Here is a 15418-nt window from a genome sequence, read left to right as displayed (position 1 = left end):
ATCTGATCAACTAAACCATGGCTCCAAGTGCCTCATCCAGGCTCTTCCTAAACTCCTCCAGGGATGGGGACTCCACCACCTCCCTGGGCAGCACATCCCAATGGCCAATTCCTCTTGCAGGGAAGAATTTCTTCCTAACCCCCAGCCTAAACCTCCCCTGGCACAGCTTGAGACTGTGTCCTCTTGTTCTGGTGCTGCTTGCCTGGGAGAAGAGACCAACCCCCACCTGGCTACAACCTCCCTTCAGGGAGATGGAGAGAGCAATGAGGTCTCCCCTGAGCCTCCTCTTCTCCAGGCTAAGCAACCCCAGCTCCCTCAGCCTCTCCTCCCAGGGCTGTGCTCCAGACCCCTCCCCAGCCTCCTTGCCCTTCTCTGGACACCTTCAAGTCTCTCAATGTCCTTCTTAACCTGAGGAGCCCAGAGCTGGACACAGGACTCCAGGGGTGGCCTCAGCAGTGCTGAGCACAGGGCACAAGGACTTCCCTGCTCCTGCTGGCCACACTCTTCCTAATACAGACCAGGATGCCCTTGGCCTTCTTGGGTAGTGGCAGTGCCATGCAATAGCAGCTTTGTGGGGTTGCCCAGTGTGCCCTGGGCAGGCATGTTGGATTCCAGTGCCAGCATCAGGACCCAAATGTTTTGCTTACTGCTCCTTGAACTTCCTTTTTTGTACCTCCTCGTAGCCGTTTCCTGAACAAAGCTTTCCTGCTGTGGTCTGCTCAGAAGAAGTTCACCTCCACTTTCATCAGCAATGTCATGTCTCATGTGGCAACAGAGCATGCTGCACCAGCCTGGATGCTGCTAGCCAAGGTGGCAGGCTCCTCACCCAAGCTGGATTATTCCAAGGTCATTGAGTGCTGGGATGACATCAGCAGGTACGTGTGCGCTTGGAGCTCCCTCCTGCCTTCTGCAGGGAGGAGGTGGGGGTGAAGAGAAGGAGCAAAGCAAGAGAGCACTTTCTGTCCTTCCCCAGGCAGATTGCTGTGCAGCTGCTTGGAGCAGGGCTCTTGATTCAGGCAGGCAGCTCTGCAGCTAGGAGGCAAGCCCACAGAATTTTGTGCAGCAACCACCTCTTGCCTTAAGCTTTTTTGAGCTTTCATTTGCTTGGACAGCTCTGCCTTAATAATGCATACCCCAGCTGCAAGGAGGTTTTTCTCCTGTAATTGGGTGGTGTTCCTCTGTGTTAATGTTAGTTTGTCTGCTCTGCTCTTTTCCAGGCAGCAGAGCACCAGCACTGCTACTACAGGACACATACTGTCTGTCATTGGTCATGTTGCAAAGCACCTTCCTAAAAGCACCTCTGAGAGGCTGATTGGTGAGTGGCCCTGAGAAACTGCAGAGGGGAAGGCAGAGTTCAGGCCTCCCCTCTTTGGACAATCATGGAATGGTTTGGGTTGGAAGGGACCTTAAAGCTCATCCAGTTCCAAACCCCCTGCCATGGGCAGGGACACCTCCCACCAGCCCAGGTTGCTCAAGGCCTCATCCAGCCTGGCTTTGAACACCTCCAGGGAGGGGACATCCACAGCCTCCTTGGGCAACCTGGGAGACACTGAAGATCATCTAGTTCCAACCCTCTGCCATGGGCAGGGACACCTCCCACCAGCCCAGGTTGCTCAAGGCCTCATCCAGCCTGGCTTTGAACACCTCCAGGGAGGGGACATCCACAGCCTCCTTGGGCAACCTGGGAGACACTGAAGATCATCTAGTTCCAACCCTCTGCCATGGGCAGGGGCACCTCCCACCAGCCCAGGTTGCTCAAGGCCTCATCCAGCCTGGCCTTCAACACCTCCAGGGAGGGGACATCCACAACCTCCCTGGGCAACCTGGGAGACATTGAAGATCATCTAGTTTCAACCCTCTGCCATGGGCAGGGACACCTCCCACTAAACCAGGCCCAACCTGGCTTGGAACAGTTCCAGAGATCTCCAGCCCTCTTCAGCCTTTGCAAATTCAGGTCAAACCCTCTTGGCCCAAGCTGGGCTTCCCTGAGGGCACCCAAACTCTGCTCCAGCAGTAGGTTGCAAGACAAACAACCCCCTCACAGTTTTCTTCTCTGTAAGCAGTTGACCACCTCTGAAAATTCTCATTGGATCTTTATGGTCTCATTTTCAGGTAGCATCAAGTGGTGGCTGAAGGAGTCTGGGTGTCCCTTGGAGGTGATCAGCCCAGCTGTAGAGACTCTGCAGAAGCTCTGCCATGCATATGCAGATGTGCCTGAGGAGGCACAGGTAGGACTTCAAATGTGGCTTTTAAAGCAGCTTCTTTCACCCTTGGGAGGGCTGTGTCTCAAAGGCAGCTTCTCTCTCCAGTCTGTAGGTTGCTTAACTCTCTAAACAAAGAGTCACAGAATGGTCTGGGTTGGAAGGGACCTCCAAAGGTCATCTAGCCCAGGCCCCTCTGCAGTCAGCAGAGCCATCAGGTTGCTTAGAACCCTGTCCAGCCTCACCTTGAATATCTCCAGGGCTGGGGCCCCAAGAAGAGAAAGATTTGACCCTGGCAACTTGAGTCACCTTGTGCCTCAGAAGCCAGGGGGGATTGATGGTTTCTGGGTGTTCTGATTAATCAGGTAGGATCATCACAGTGTGTTGGCTTACTGCCAGATGTAGATGTGCCTCTTCTAGGACTCCATCACCCTTCAGTTAAAGAAGCTCCTCCTAATCTTTGGATGAAACTTCTTATTTTCAAGTCTGTGCCCATTGCCCCTTGTCCTGTCACTGAGTACCACTGAACAAAGCCTGGCCCCAGCCTCCTGACACCCACCCCTGAAGTATTGATCAACCTCCCTCAGGCTGCTCTTCTCCAGACTAAAGAGCCCCAACTCTCTCAGCCTTTCCTTCTCACAGAGCTGTCTCACTCCCCTCAGCATCCCTGTAGCCCTTTGCTGTCCCCTCTTCAGCAAGTCCCTGTGCTTCTTGACCTGGGGAGCTTAGAACTGGACTCAGTATTCCAGATGTGGCCTCACCAGGGCAGAGTAGGAGAGGAGAACCTCCCTTGACCTGCTGGTGGTGGTTCTGCTGGAAAGCTGTATCAGTTCTAACAGCCACAGTGCTGTAGGTGGAACTAGAAGAGAAATGGTGCTTTATGGTGCTGGGCCCCATGCTCTTTAATACCTTTATCAATGGTCTGGATGAGGGAATTCAGTCCATCATCAGTAAGTTTGCAGATGACAGCAAGCTGGGGGCAGGAGTTGAGCTGTTAGAAGATTGGAGAGCTCTGTAGAGGGACCTTGCCAGGCTGCACAGATGGGCAGGGTCCAAGGACATGAGATTGAACACATCCAAGTGCCAGGTTCTACACATTGGCCACAACAACCCCAGGCAGTGCTACAGGCTGGGGGCAGAGTGGCTGAGAGCAGCCAGGCAGAGAGGGACCTGGGGGTGCTGATGGACAGCAGCAGAACATGAGCCAGCAGTGTGCCCAGGGGGCCAAGAAGGCCAATGGCATCCTGGCCTGCATCAGGAACAGTGTGGCCAGCAGGAGCAGGGAAGTCCTTGTGCTCTGTGCTCAGCACTGATTAGGCCACACCTTGAGTCCTGTGTCCAGTTCTGGGCTCCTCAGGTTAGGAAAGATGTTGAGATGCTGGAAGGTGTCCAGAGAAGGGCAACAAAGCTGGGGAGGGGTCTGGAGCACAGCCCTGAGAGGAGAGGCTGAAGGAGCTGGGGTTGCTTAGCCTGCAGAAGAGGAGGCTCAGGGGAGACCTCCTTGCTCTCTCCAACTCCCTGAAGGGAGGTTGGAGCCAGGTGGGGGTTGGTGTCCCAGGCAAGCAGCACCAGAACAAGAGGGCACAGTTTCAAGCTGTGCCAGGGGAGGTTCAGGCTGGATGTTAGGAAGAAGTTCTTCATAGAGAGAGAGATTGGCCATTGGGATGTGCTACCCAGGGAGGTGGTGGAGTCCCCATCCCTGGAGGTGTTTAGGAAGAGCCTGGATGGGGTGCTTGGTGCCGTGGTTTAGTTGATCAGATGGTGCTGGGTGACAGGTTGGACTTGATGATCTCAAAGGTCTTTTCCAACCTGCTTAATTCTGTTCTCTCCTGATCTGGTAGAGAATTAGCTTTTTTTGGTTTCCTCTCCACCCTTTGGAATCTCTTTTCATCAGGGTGGAAGTTGCCTTTTCCACCCAGCACTTAAAAATCCACACAGAGGCAGCCTCAGATGTGTTGGACGGGCATGAAACAGTCACCTACCTGCATCCTTCTTGTTGGAGCCTGTGATTTCTGTAATGGAGTAAACTTAGGGCAGTGGCTCATTAAGAAGCCAGCTTCTCCAAGGTGTTTTGACACTTGCTTGCATGCTTTGATGTGCAGGAAGAATTTTCCAGCTCTGAGGCACTGTCTGATTGATTTCAATGAGCCCCAGATTATTAAAAGGACTTTGAGACTAGGCAGCCATGTGTGGAGAGGTTTCTAAAGCTACATCTTGTGTAATTAATAAAGTGCTGACTTAATTTTGCTTAATTATGGAACAGGAGCTGCTCAACCAAGTGTGTGGAGATTTGGTAGCCACCTGTGCAAGCTACATTTCCAGTATAGTCCTCAAAGAGGATGGAGCAGAGCAGCTGCAAGAGGATCTCTTGGTAAGTGGTGGTTCCCCTGCACTGCCGGGGGGAGGGGGGCTGGAAATGGGTGTTTATCCCAGTTCACACCACCAACTGATGAGCACACCTTGTGCCAGCTCCTGATGGAAGCTGCTATAGATGGGAGCATAAAGCAGCTCTCCAGAACCACAGAGTTAGTTGGAAGAGACCTCTAAGATCATCCAGTCCAGCAATCAACCCAACACCACCATGGCTGTCAAACCCTGACCCCAGTGCAATGGCCTCAGGCCTGTTCTGGAGAAGAGGAGGCTCAGGGGTGACCACCTTGCTGTCTACAACTACCTGAAGGGAGGTTGTAGCCAAGTGGAGGTTGGGCTCTTCTCTCAAGCAACCAGCACCAGAACAAGAAGACACAGTCTCAAGCTGTGCCAGGGGAAGTCTAGGCTGGAGGTGAGGAGAAAGCTCTTCCCAGAGAGAGTTGTTAGGCATTGGGATGTGCTGCCCAGGGAGGTGGTGGAGTCCCCATCCCTGGAGGTGTTCAAGAGGGGATTGGATGTGGCACTTGGTGCCATGGTTTATTCATGAGCTCTGTGGTGACAGGTTGGACTTGATGATCTTTGAGGTCTGCTCCAACCTTGGTGATTCTGTGATTGTTGAGCATCACCAGGCATGGAGTTAAATTGTCTGCTGCCTTCCCCATGACACTGCTGGGAGGACTTCTGTGTGTGATGGAATCATAGGATTGTGTTGGTTGGAAGAGACCTCTGAGGTCAAGGAGTCCAACCATCACCCTAACAGTACCATGGCCACTAAACCCTATCCCACAGTGCCATGGCCACAGGCCTCTTGAACACCTCCAGGGATGGGGACTCCACCACCTCCCTGGGCAGCCTGTGCCAATCCCTGACCACTCTTGCAGCAAAGAAATTGTTCCTAATCCCCAACCCTCCCCTGGCACAGTTTCAGGACATTTCCTCTCCTATCACTTGATCCTAGGGAGCAGAGCCCAACCCCCACCTCACTGCAGCCTCCTTGCAGGGAACTGCAGAGAGCAATGAGGTCTCCCTCAGCCTCCTCTTCTCCAGACTGAACACCCCCAGTTCCCTCAACTACTCTTCAGCATTCCTGTTCTCCAGATCCTTCCCAAGCTTTGTTTTCATTCTCTGGACCTGCTCCAGCCCCTCAATGTCCTTCTTTAGACTGAAGGGCCCAAAACTGAAGCCAGGATTTGAGGTGAGGCCTCATCAGTGCCCAGTATAGGGGCACCATCACATTGTCTCACTCCTGCTGGCCACACAGTTGCTGGTCCAGGCAAGGATGCTGCTGTTCCCCATCAGCAGTGGCTTTCAGGATATGATCTCCTCTGTATTTCTAACAAAGTGGCCTTTTTTTCCCCCCCTCCTTTGCTTTTCTAACACTTCTTAGAGGAGCTGGTTGGGAAATCATCCTGTGAAACTCATGGAGTGCTTTGAGGTCTATTTCAATGCTGTTAGTTGCTGGGGGCAGGTTCTAGCCTGTTAAACACACACATCCTCCCCCTCTTCCCCCCCCCCATTTCTCTTTCAAAGCTTCACCTTCTGTTCTTTAGCCACTGCCACCTTGAAAGGACTGAAGGGATTTCAAGTTGCTTTTGGAGGAGCACCACACCAGCTCCTGCTGACTTAATTTGCAGCTCAGCCATTGCCTTTTGACTGCAGTGTTGCTCTTTCCCTGTAGGTGAGACACCTCTTCATCTTGGGTGAAGCTGCACAGCTGTGTCCAGCCAAAGTGGAGAAAAGAATCTTCCTTTTGATTCAGTCCATCCTGGCTGCTGGCAGTGAGGACCAAGGTGAGGCTCTCCCCTTGCTGCCTTCAGTGTTGCACTTGCAGACAACACTCTTTAGCAGAGCAGCATGGTTTCATGCCTCACCTGTTCTTTCCTAGCTTCTAGCTCTGCAGATGGGGAGGAAATTCCAGCTTCTCAGCCCCTGTCTCAGTTCAGAGGATCAGCCATGCCTCCAGTGATCAGAGCTCATGCCTTCATGACTCTGGGTAAGTGTCATGCTGCAGCAGAAGCCTGCCCCAGAGGATCCAATTCTCAGCCCTGCTGGTGGAGGATCTGCTGTAAAGCTGTCCTAGATTCATAGAATGCTTTGGGTTGGAAGGGACCTTTTAAGATCAGCCAGTTCCATCCCCTTGCCATGGGCAGGGACACCTCCCACCAGCACAGCTTGCTCAAGGCCTCATCCAGCCTGGCCTTGAACACCTCCAGGGAGGGGACATCCCCAGCCTCCCTGGGCAACCTGTGCCAGTGTCTCCCCACCCTCACTGGAAAGAATTTCTTTCTACTAGCAGTGGCAGTTGCAGCAGCCACAGTGCTCAGTGGTTGCACTGCCTCAGCTCACAGCTTTCAGCTGTGCAAATGTCCATGGCAACAACCTGCACACACCACAGCTGCTGCCATCTATGTGCCTGCTGCTCTGGGTGGTTGCTGCACTAATGGTGATCAGTGATTGGCAATGCCCTTCAGAACTGCACTGCCCTTGTACTTGGGGCTGGTCAGAGTCTGGCTGAAGGGTCATAGAATCATAGAATTCTTTTGCTTGGAAAAGACCTTTGAGGTCAGGGAGTCCAACCATGAACCCAACACCACCATGGCCACAGGTCTCTTGAACACCTCCAGGCATGGGGCCTCCACCACCTCCCTGGGCAGCCTGTGCCAATCCCTGACCACTCTTGCAGCAAAGAAATTGTTCCCCATCTGCAACCTAAACCTCCCCTGGCACAATTTCAGGCCATTTCTTCTCCACCTTACATGTGCTCCCCAGAAGATGAAGAACACTTTCTGCTCTTGGTGCAGTTCAGAGCACATTGACTGCAGGCAGTTACTTGTTCCCAGCATGAGCTGAGAGCTCCTCTGTGACAGGAGCCTGGACAGATCTCCATCTCCAGTGTTAGGCAGAGCACTGAGTGAAAGTTCTGCTTTTGTGGTGCCTCTGTGGTTAGGAGCAGGTCTCTTGCAGACAGACAGCATCATTCTTTCCTGAACTGCTTTGGGGAGCTGAATGCTGCTGTAGAGAGCTTAGCAATAGCACTGGAGCCAGGGGTGTTAGAAGGGAGGCTGTTTTATATAGAGCTGGGTTAGTGATGCTCCTCGAGGTGGGTGTCTCCCTGCCATGCCTATGACAGCTGGGGCTGTTCTTTTTAGCTGCCTTGAATAATACCCTGTGCACAGAAATAGCTCTCTGTGAGGGAGGGAATCTGACATAGAGACCCACACCATAGGTCTGAGAGGAGTTTGGAAGAGCTCCTTGAAGTATCATCTCTCTGGGGGGTGGTGCAGATTGCTCACCAGGTTTCAGCATTTGTTTCTTGTTTATAGAAGAGAATAGAATTAACCAGGTTGGAAAAGACCTTTTGAGATCCTCAAGTCCAACCTCTCACCCAACACCATCTGATCAACTCAACCATGGCACCAAGTGCCTCATCCAGGCTCTTCCTAAACACCTCCAGGGATGGGGACTCCAGCACCTCCCTGGGCAGCCCATGAGATGCAGGTCAAGAGAGACCTGTCCCCTCCCAATCCCTTGTGATCTTAAACATCAGAAGGAGAAGGTTATGCTGCAACTCTGGTGACTTTCATGTCAACTAAACCAGGGCACCAAGTGCCTCATCCAGTGATAGTGACACCACCACCTCCCTGGGCAGCACATCCCAATGGCCAATCTCTCTCTCTGGGAAGAACTTCCTCACCTCCATCCTGAACCTCCCCTGGGTACAGCTTGAGGCTGTGTCCTCTTGTTCTGGTGCTGGGTGCCTGGGAGAAGAGCCCAACCCCCAGCTGGCTCCAACCTCCCTTCAGGGAGTTGGAGAGAGCAAGAAGGTCTCCCCTGAGCCTCCTCTTCTGCAGGCTAAGCAACCCCAGCTCCCTCAGCCTCTCCTCCCAGGGCTGTGCACCAGGCCCCTCCCCAGCTTTGCTGCCCTTCTCTGGACACCTTCAAGTCTCTCCATGTCCTCCTTGAACCTCTAGCTGGCTGCAACCTCCCTTCAGGGGAGCTTGTGTCCCCGCTTCCTTTCCCAGCTCATGCTGGACTCCGGGGAGGCAGTGAGCTGGGCTGTGGTGCTTAGGGAGGGGCAGTCTCTTCCCAGCACTGACAGCCTGGGCTGCTGCTTCGCAGGGAAACTGTGTTTGCAGCACGAGGAGCTGACCAAGAAGTGCATCGCGGCCCTGGCTCGGGAGCTGGAGGTGTCCCAGGAGGTGGCGGTGCGCAACAACGTCGTCATCGTCATGTGCGACCTGTGCGTGCGCTACACCTCCCTGGGGGACAGGTACATCCCCAGCGTCTCCCTCTGCCTCAAGGACCCCCAGCCCTTCATCCGCAAGCAGACTCTGATCCTGCTCACCAACCTGCTGCAGGTAAGGCAGGCCTGGGCCTGGCAGCCTGAGCAGCCAGGGTGACCCTGCGTCTCACACGGGGTGGAGGGCGTTGGAGGGGACCTCTGCGGATCCACAGAGTCTCAGAATGGGTTGGGTTGGAAGGCACCTTAAAGGTCATCCAGTGCCAGCCCCCTGCAGGGACACCTCCTACCAGCCTCATCCAACCTGGCCTTGAACACCTCCAGGGAGGAGGCAGCCACAGCCTCCCTGGGCAACCTGTGCCACAGTCTCCCCACCCTCACTGGAAAGGATTTCTTCCTCATCTCCAGTCTCAATCTCCTCTCTCCCAGCTCAAAGCCACTGCCCCTCATCCTGGCACTACAAGCCCTTGTCAAAAGTTTCCTCCTGGCTTTCTTCTAGTCCCCCTGCAGGTACTAGTTCCATCTAGTCCAAAAGCAGGCTCTGTTGGAGCAGGCTGCACAGAACAGCATCCAGGCAGGTTTTGAAAGACTCCAGAGATGGACACAATCACAGAATCACCAAGGTTGGAAGAGACCTCAAAGATCACCAAGTCCAAGCTGTCACCACAGACCCCATGACTAAACCATGGCACTAAGTGGTACCATGGCCACATCCAATCCCCTCTGGAACACCTCCAGGGATGGGGACTCCACCACCTCCCTGGGCAGCACATCCCAATGGCTAACAACTCTCTTAGTGAAGAACTTTCTCCTCACCTTGAGCTTAAATTTCCCCTGGCACAGCCTGAGACTGTGTCCTCTTGTTCTGCTGCTGGCTGCCTGGCAGAAGAGCCCAACCCCCACCTGGCTCCAACCTCCCTTCAGGGAGTTGGAGAGAGCAATTAGGTCTTCCCTGAGCCTCCTCTTCTGCAGGCTAAGCAACCCCAGCTCCCTCAGCCTCTCCTCCCAGGGCTGTGCTCCAGACCCCTCCCCAGCCTCCTTGTCCTTCTCTGGACACCTTCAAGTCTCTCAATGTCCTTCTTGAGCTGAGGAGCCCAGAACTGGACACAGGACTCCAGGGGTGGCCTCAGCCGTGCTGAGCACAGGGCACAAGGACTTCCCTGCTCCTGCTGGCCACACTGTTCCTGATGCAGGCCAGGATGCCCTTGGCCTTCCTGGCCACCTGGACACACTGCTGGCTCATGTTCAGGCAGCTGTCAATCAGCACCCCCAGGCTCCCTTTCTCTTTGGCAGCTCTCCAGCCACTCTGACCCCAGCCTGTAGACTCCACCACCTCTCTCTTTTTCCTGTCTTCTCTTTGTTCCCCTGGGTGAATGAAGATAATGAGCATCCCAGCACTGGTTTTCTCCTGCTCTCTCTGCCTGTCTCCAGACCAACCATCAACCCAACAGTACCATGGCCATTAAACCCTGTCCCACAGTGCCATGGCCACAGGTTTCTTGAGCACCTCCAGGGATGATGACTCTGCCATCTCCCTGGGCAACCTGCCCGAGATGCTTACCCTCCTGCTGTTCACATGGAGCTAAGCAAGGCAGATTTGGGAGCGCATTTGGCTCTGAGAAAGGTGTTGAAGAGCACATGTGCCTCGAGATGGGAGAACAGGCTCTTTTTGTCATGTTTCTACTGGGTTTTTTGGGGGGGGGTGTTTCTTATTCATAGCCCTGGTAAACCTAACTGCTTGCTGCTGTGGCATTCGTGGTGTTCAAAGCATCCTCCGAAACTCTGGCTGCTCAGGGTTTGTTTTGTGTGTCTCCAGCTGTAGTGGTACAGCTGGCTCATTCTTTGCCTGAGGTGCAGTCTGCGGGGCTGCCCCTGGGTCCCGGCTCGGGGGGCCGCGGGGCTGCCCTGGGCCCCAGGTCCCGGGGCTGGCGGCTCGGGGGGCCCGCGGGGCGCTCCTGGGTCCCAGGTCCCGGCTCGGGGGGCCACGGGGCTGTCCCAGGGCTGGCTTGGGGGGGCCGTGGGGCTGCCCCTGGCCCCAGGTCCCGGGGCTGGCGGCTCGGGGGACCACGGGGCTGCCCCTGGGTCCCGGGGCTGGCGGCTCGGGGGGCCCGCGGGGCGCTCCTGGATCCCAGGTCCCGGCTCGGGGGGCCGCGGGGCTGCCCCGGGTCCCGGGGCTGGCTCGGGGGGGCCGCGGGGCTGCCCCCGGCCCCGGGTCCCGGGGCTGGCTCGGGGGGGCCGCGGGGCTGCCCCTGGGTCCCGGGGCTGGCTCGGGGGGGCCGCGGGGCTGCCCCTGGGTCCTGGGGCTGGCGGCTCGGGGGGCCCGCGGGGCGCTCCTGGGTCCCAGGTCCCGGCTCGGGGGGACCACGGGGCTGTCCCGGGGCTGGCTCGGGGGGGGCCGCGGGGCTGCCCCTGGCCCCAGGTCCCGGGGCTGGTGGCTCGGGGGACCGCGGGGCTGCCCCTGGGTCCCGGGGCTGGCGGCTCGGGGTGCCCGCGGGGCGCTCCTGGGTCCCAGGTCCCGGCTCAGGGGGCCACGGGGCTGTCGCGGGGCTGCCTCAGGGGGGGCCGCGGGGCTGCCTCGGGTCCTGGTCCTGCCTCGTGGGGCCGCGGGGCTGCCTCAGGTCCAGGTCCTGGCTCGGGGGGCTGTGGGGCTGCCTCGGGTCCTGGTCCTGCCTCGGGGGGCCGCGGGGCTGCCTCGGGTCCAGGTCCTGGCTCGGGGGGCTGTGGGGCTGCCTCAGGTCCAGGTCCTGGCTCGGGGGGCTGTGGGGCTGCCTCGGGTCCTGGTCCTGCCTCGTGGGGCCGCGGGGCTGCCTCGGGTCCTGGTCCTGGCTCGGGGAGCTGTGGGGCTGCCTCGGGTCCTGGCGTGGGTGGGCTGCCGGGCTCCCACACAGGGTTTTTCCTGCTTCAGGTTGAATATTCCCCAGCTCAGGCTGAATGCTTTCTGCCATTTCTTACAGGAGGAGTTTGTGAAATGGAAAGATTCTCTCTTCTTCCGTTTTGTCAGTGTCTTGGTGGATCCAGACCCAGAAATTGCCAGGTAAGATACCCACCTGCGAAACAACCAAGGGGCTGAAGATCAGAAGCGCTCAAACCTGTCGTAGTCTTGCACCTTCAGGATGCAGAGGGAAAAAAAGGCAGTGACACAGCAGATTGCACCCAGGTCAAAGCAATCCTAGGTATCAATCCAGGCTGGGGGATGGTAAGACTGAGAGCAGCCCTGCAGAAAAGGGCTTGCAGTTACTGATAGATGAGAAGCTGGACGTGAGCCAGCAGTGGGCACCTGCAGCCCAGAGGGGCAGAATCCCCTCCTTCAGGTCCATGCTCTTCCTGCATTGAGGGCTCCAGAGCTGGATGCAGTGCTCTAGGTGAGGTCACCCCAGAGCAGAGCAGAGGGGCAGGATCCCTCTCTCCATCTCTAGCCACATTGCTTTGGATGCAGCCCAGGCTGCCCTTGGTCTCCTGTGCTGCCAGTGCCCAGTGCTGCTTCCTGTCCAGCTTTTCATCCACCAGCACCCCCAAGTCCTTCTCTGCAGGGCTGCTCTCAATTTCCTTATCCCCCAGCCTGACCTGATCATACAACATGCTGCTGGATGCAGGGGAGGCTTGGACCCCCCTTGCTGTGTGTTCTTCCCTGGAGCAGTTCACATGAAGATTGGTGTTTCCAAAGCCACCATCCTGGCATTGCTTCCTAGGCACAGGCACCCTCTTTTCTCTTCAGTGTGTTTTCAAACAGCTACAAATGTCTTTCCAGTAGATGGTGACATTGCAGCATCATGCTCCTAGGGCTTTAGCTAAGGAACAGGGTGCTCTTTCTTTGGGAGCCTTTTTTCTCTGCATCTGCATTCAGTGCCTGCTTCCAGAGGAGAGAACACATTCTTCAGGTCTGGGATTGACTTCCACCTCTTGCAGGGCTTTGCTGATTAACTTTTTCTTTTTGCAAAGCACTTTTGAGTGCCTTGGCCAGAGTGAAGTTATTCAAATAATGAAAGTTTGGGGGCCTGAGTTTGAGTTCCAATTGATTTCTCCCTCTGTTCAATGGCAAAAGCTTGAAGCAGTGGTGTGGCTGCTGAAAGCATCTATCCCCCTTCTGGAGGGCCAAAAGGCTTCATGTCAATAAGCTGAGATTCCTGCTGGAGCCCAGGTGGAACTAGGCAAGAATTAAATGTGGTCTTGAGGGAGAGGTAGCAGAGGAAAGCCCATCCCCATGGGCTTTACAGCTCATGACCCTGCACCATGCCTCAGGGGGGTGGCTTTTGGAAGCTAGCAGCTGATGAGTTCTTCCTTTCCCTCCTTTCCAGGTTTGCAGAGTTCTGCTTGGTGCACCTCTTGCTGAAGAGGAATCCAGTCATGTTCTCCCAGCACTTCATTGAGTGCATCTTCCATTTCAACAGCTATGAGAAGCATGAGAAGTACAACAGGTTCCCCCAGAGTGCAAGGTTTGTGTCTCCTCAGTGCCACCTGAGGGGCTGCCTGGCCATGCAGCAAAGGGCTGGTGGTGCAGTGGGGGAGAAACAGAGTTCAGTTGTCTGCTGCTTTCCCCATGACACTGCTGGGAGGGCTTCTGGGTGTGATGGAATCATAGGATTGTCTTGCTTGGAAATGACCTCTGAGGTCAAGGAGTCCAACCATCACCCTAACACCACCATGGTGGAGCTGCCATCACTGGAGGTGTTTAGGAGGAGACTGGAGGGGGTGCTTGGTGCCATGGTTTAGTTGATTAGATGGTGTTGGGTGATAGGTTGGACTCAATGATCTCAAAGTTCTCTTCCAACCTGGTTTATTCTATTCTAAACCATGTCCCTGAGTGCCATGGCCACAGGTCTCTTGAGCACCTCCAGGGATGGGGACTCCACCACCTCCCTGGGCAGCCTGTGCCAATCCCTGGCCACTCTTGCAGCAAAGAAATTGTTCCTCATCTCCAACCTAACCCTCCCCTGGCACAATTTCAGGCTATTTCCTCTCCTATCACCTGAGAGTAGGGAGAAGAGACCAACCCAATCCCTGGGACTCCACCACCTCCCTGGGCAGCCTGTTTCAATCCCTGACCACTCTTGCAGCAAAGAAATTGTCCCTCATCTCCAACCTAAGCCTGGCACAGGAGAGGTTCATGATCTCTGGGCTCTTGCTGTATCTTAACAGGTTTCTGGGTGTTGCAAGTGACATTCAACTCTTCCTTGCTGATTTTGGCAGTCTTGTTCTCTCTGTGAGCTGTCATAATGTGACTTGGCCCTTTGTGAAATGTCTTGCTCTGCCCCAGGGCAAAGAATCTCTTCTCTCTGAAGGGAAAAGATAATAGAGAGAAAAGGATGAGCATCTACAGGTTCCTGCTGGAGCACTTCACAGATGAGCAGAGGTTCAACATTACAACAAATATCAGCCACAACATCCTAGGTAAGGGTCTGCCTCTCAAAATCTGGCAAACAAAGTACTGGTGTCTGTAGACCTTATTGCCATCTACAACTACCTGAAGGGAGGTTGTAGGCAGGTGGGGGTCATAAAATCAATAAGGTTGGAAAAGACCTCAGATCATCAAGTCCAACCTGTCACCACAGACCTCATGACTAAACCATGGCACCAAGTGCCACATCCAGTCCCCTCTTGAACATCTCCAGCAAAAGGGAGTCCACCACCTCCCTGGGCATCACCTTCCAATAGCCAATTCCTCTTGCTGGGAAGAACTTCCTCCTCGCCTCCAGCCTAAACCTCCCCTGGCACAGATTGAGACTGTGTCCTCTTGATCTGGTGCTGCTTGCCTGGCAGAAGAGCCCAACCCCCACCTGGCTACAACCTCCCTTCAGGGAGTTGTAGACAGCAAGAAGGTCTCCCCTGAGCCTCCTCTTCTGCAGGCTAAGCAACCCCAGCTCCCTCAGCCTCTCCTCCCAGGGCTGTGCTCCAGACCCCTCCCCAGCCTCCTTGCCCTTCTCTGGACACCTTCAAGATTCTCAATGTCCTTCTCAATGTAGGTCCCTTCTCCCAGGCAAGCAGCACCAGAACAAGAGGACACAGTCTCAAGCTGTGCCAGGGGAGGTTTAGGTTGGCTGTGAGGAAGAAATTCTTCACAGAAAGGGAGATTGGCCATTGGGATGTGCTGCCCAGGGAGATGGTGGAGTCACCATCACTGGAGGTGTTTAAAAACTGCCTTGATGGGGCACTTGGTGCCATGGTTTAGTTGATTAGATGGTGTTGGGGGATAGGTTGGACTTGATCTCTGAGGTCTTCTCCTACCTGGTTAATTTTGTATTCTGTACACTGGTGGGAAAAAAAAGAAAGAAAAGAAATGAGAATGGAGCAAAAATCTTTCTGAACTAAAGAGATTTGCTTTGATTCTGATGGGACATGCTTATATATTCATAGGCAGAACTGGCTGTGCAGCAATCAGCTGGCATTTTGCAGCTCTCATACCAGCTGAATACAGAAATGAGGACACATACATCACAGAATGGTAGTGGTTGAGAGGGACCTCTAGAGATAAGAGTCCAACCCCCTGCCCAAGCAGAGTCACCTAGGGCAGGTCACACAGGAATGCATCCAGATGGGTCTTGAAACTCTCCAGAGAAGGAGACTCCACAACCTCTCTGGGCAGCCTGCTCCAGGGCTCCAGCACTCTCAC

At 55.1% G+C, this 15418-nt stretch overlaps 1 protein-coding gene across 1 annotated transcript in view; it reads left to right on the top strand.

Annotated features, from left to right (window-relative positions):
- The window catches only part of NCAPD3 (non-SMC condensin II complex subunit D3), a 50188-nt gene that overhangs the window by 25002 nt on the left and 9768 nt on the right, over nt 1-15418 (top strand). Inside the window, exons 16-25 of the mRNA XM_054176167.1 lie at nt 684-875; nt 1218-1315; nt 2113-2228; nt 4465-4572; nt 6250-6361; nt 6457-6564; nt 8691-8929; nt 11766-11845; nt 13107-13244; nt 14066-14199. Coding sequence (XP_054032142.1) covers nt 684-875; nt 1218-1315; nt 2113-2228; nt 4465-4572; nt 6250-6361; nt 6457-6564; nt 8691-8929; nt 11766-11845; nt 13107-13244; nt 14066-14199 — 1325 coding nt within the window. The remainder of the gene's footprint in view (nt 1-683; nt 876-1217; nt 1316-2112; nt 2229-4464; nt 4573-6249; nt 6362-6456; nt 6565-8690; nt 8930-11765; nt 11846-13106; nt 13245-14065; nt 14200-15418) is intronic.

This window comes from Dryobates pubescens, chromosome 34, assembly GCF_014839835.1.
Source record: "Dryobates pubescens isolate bDryPub1 chromosome 34, bDryPub1.pri, whole genome shotgun sequence".
NCBI classification, from domain to species: Eukaryota; Metazoa; Chordata; class Aves; order Piciformes; family Picidae; genus Dryobates; species Dryobates pubescens.
Note: the sequence above shows the minus strand (reverse complement) of the source record. Positions and strands in the feature narration are given on the sequence as shown.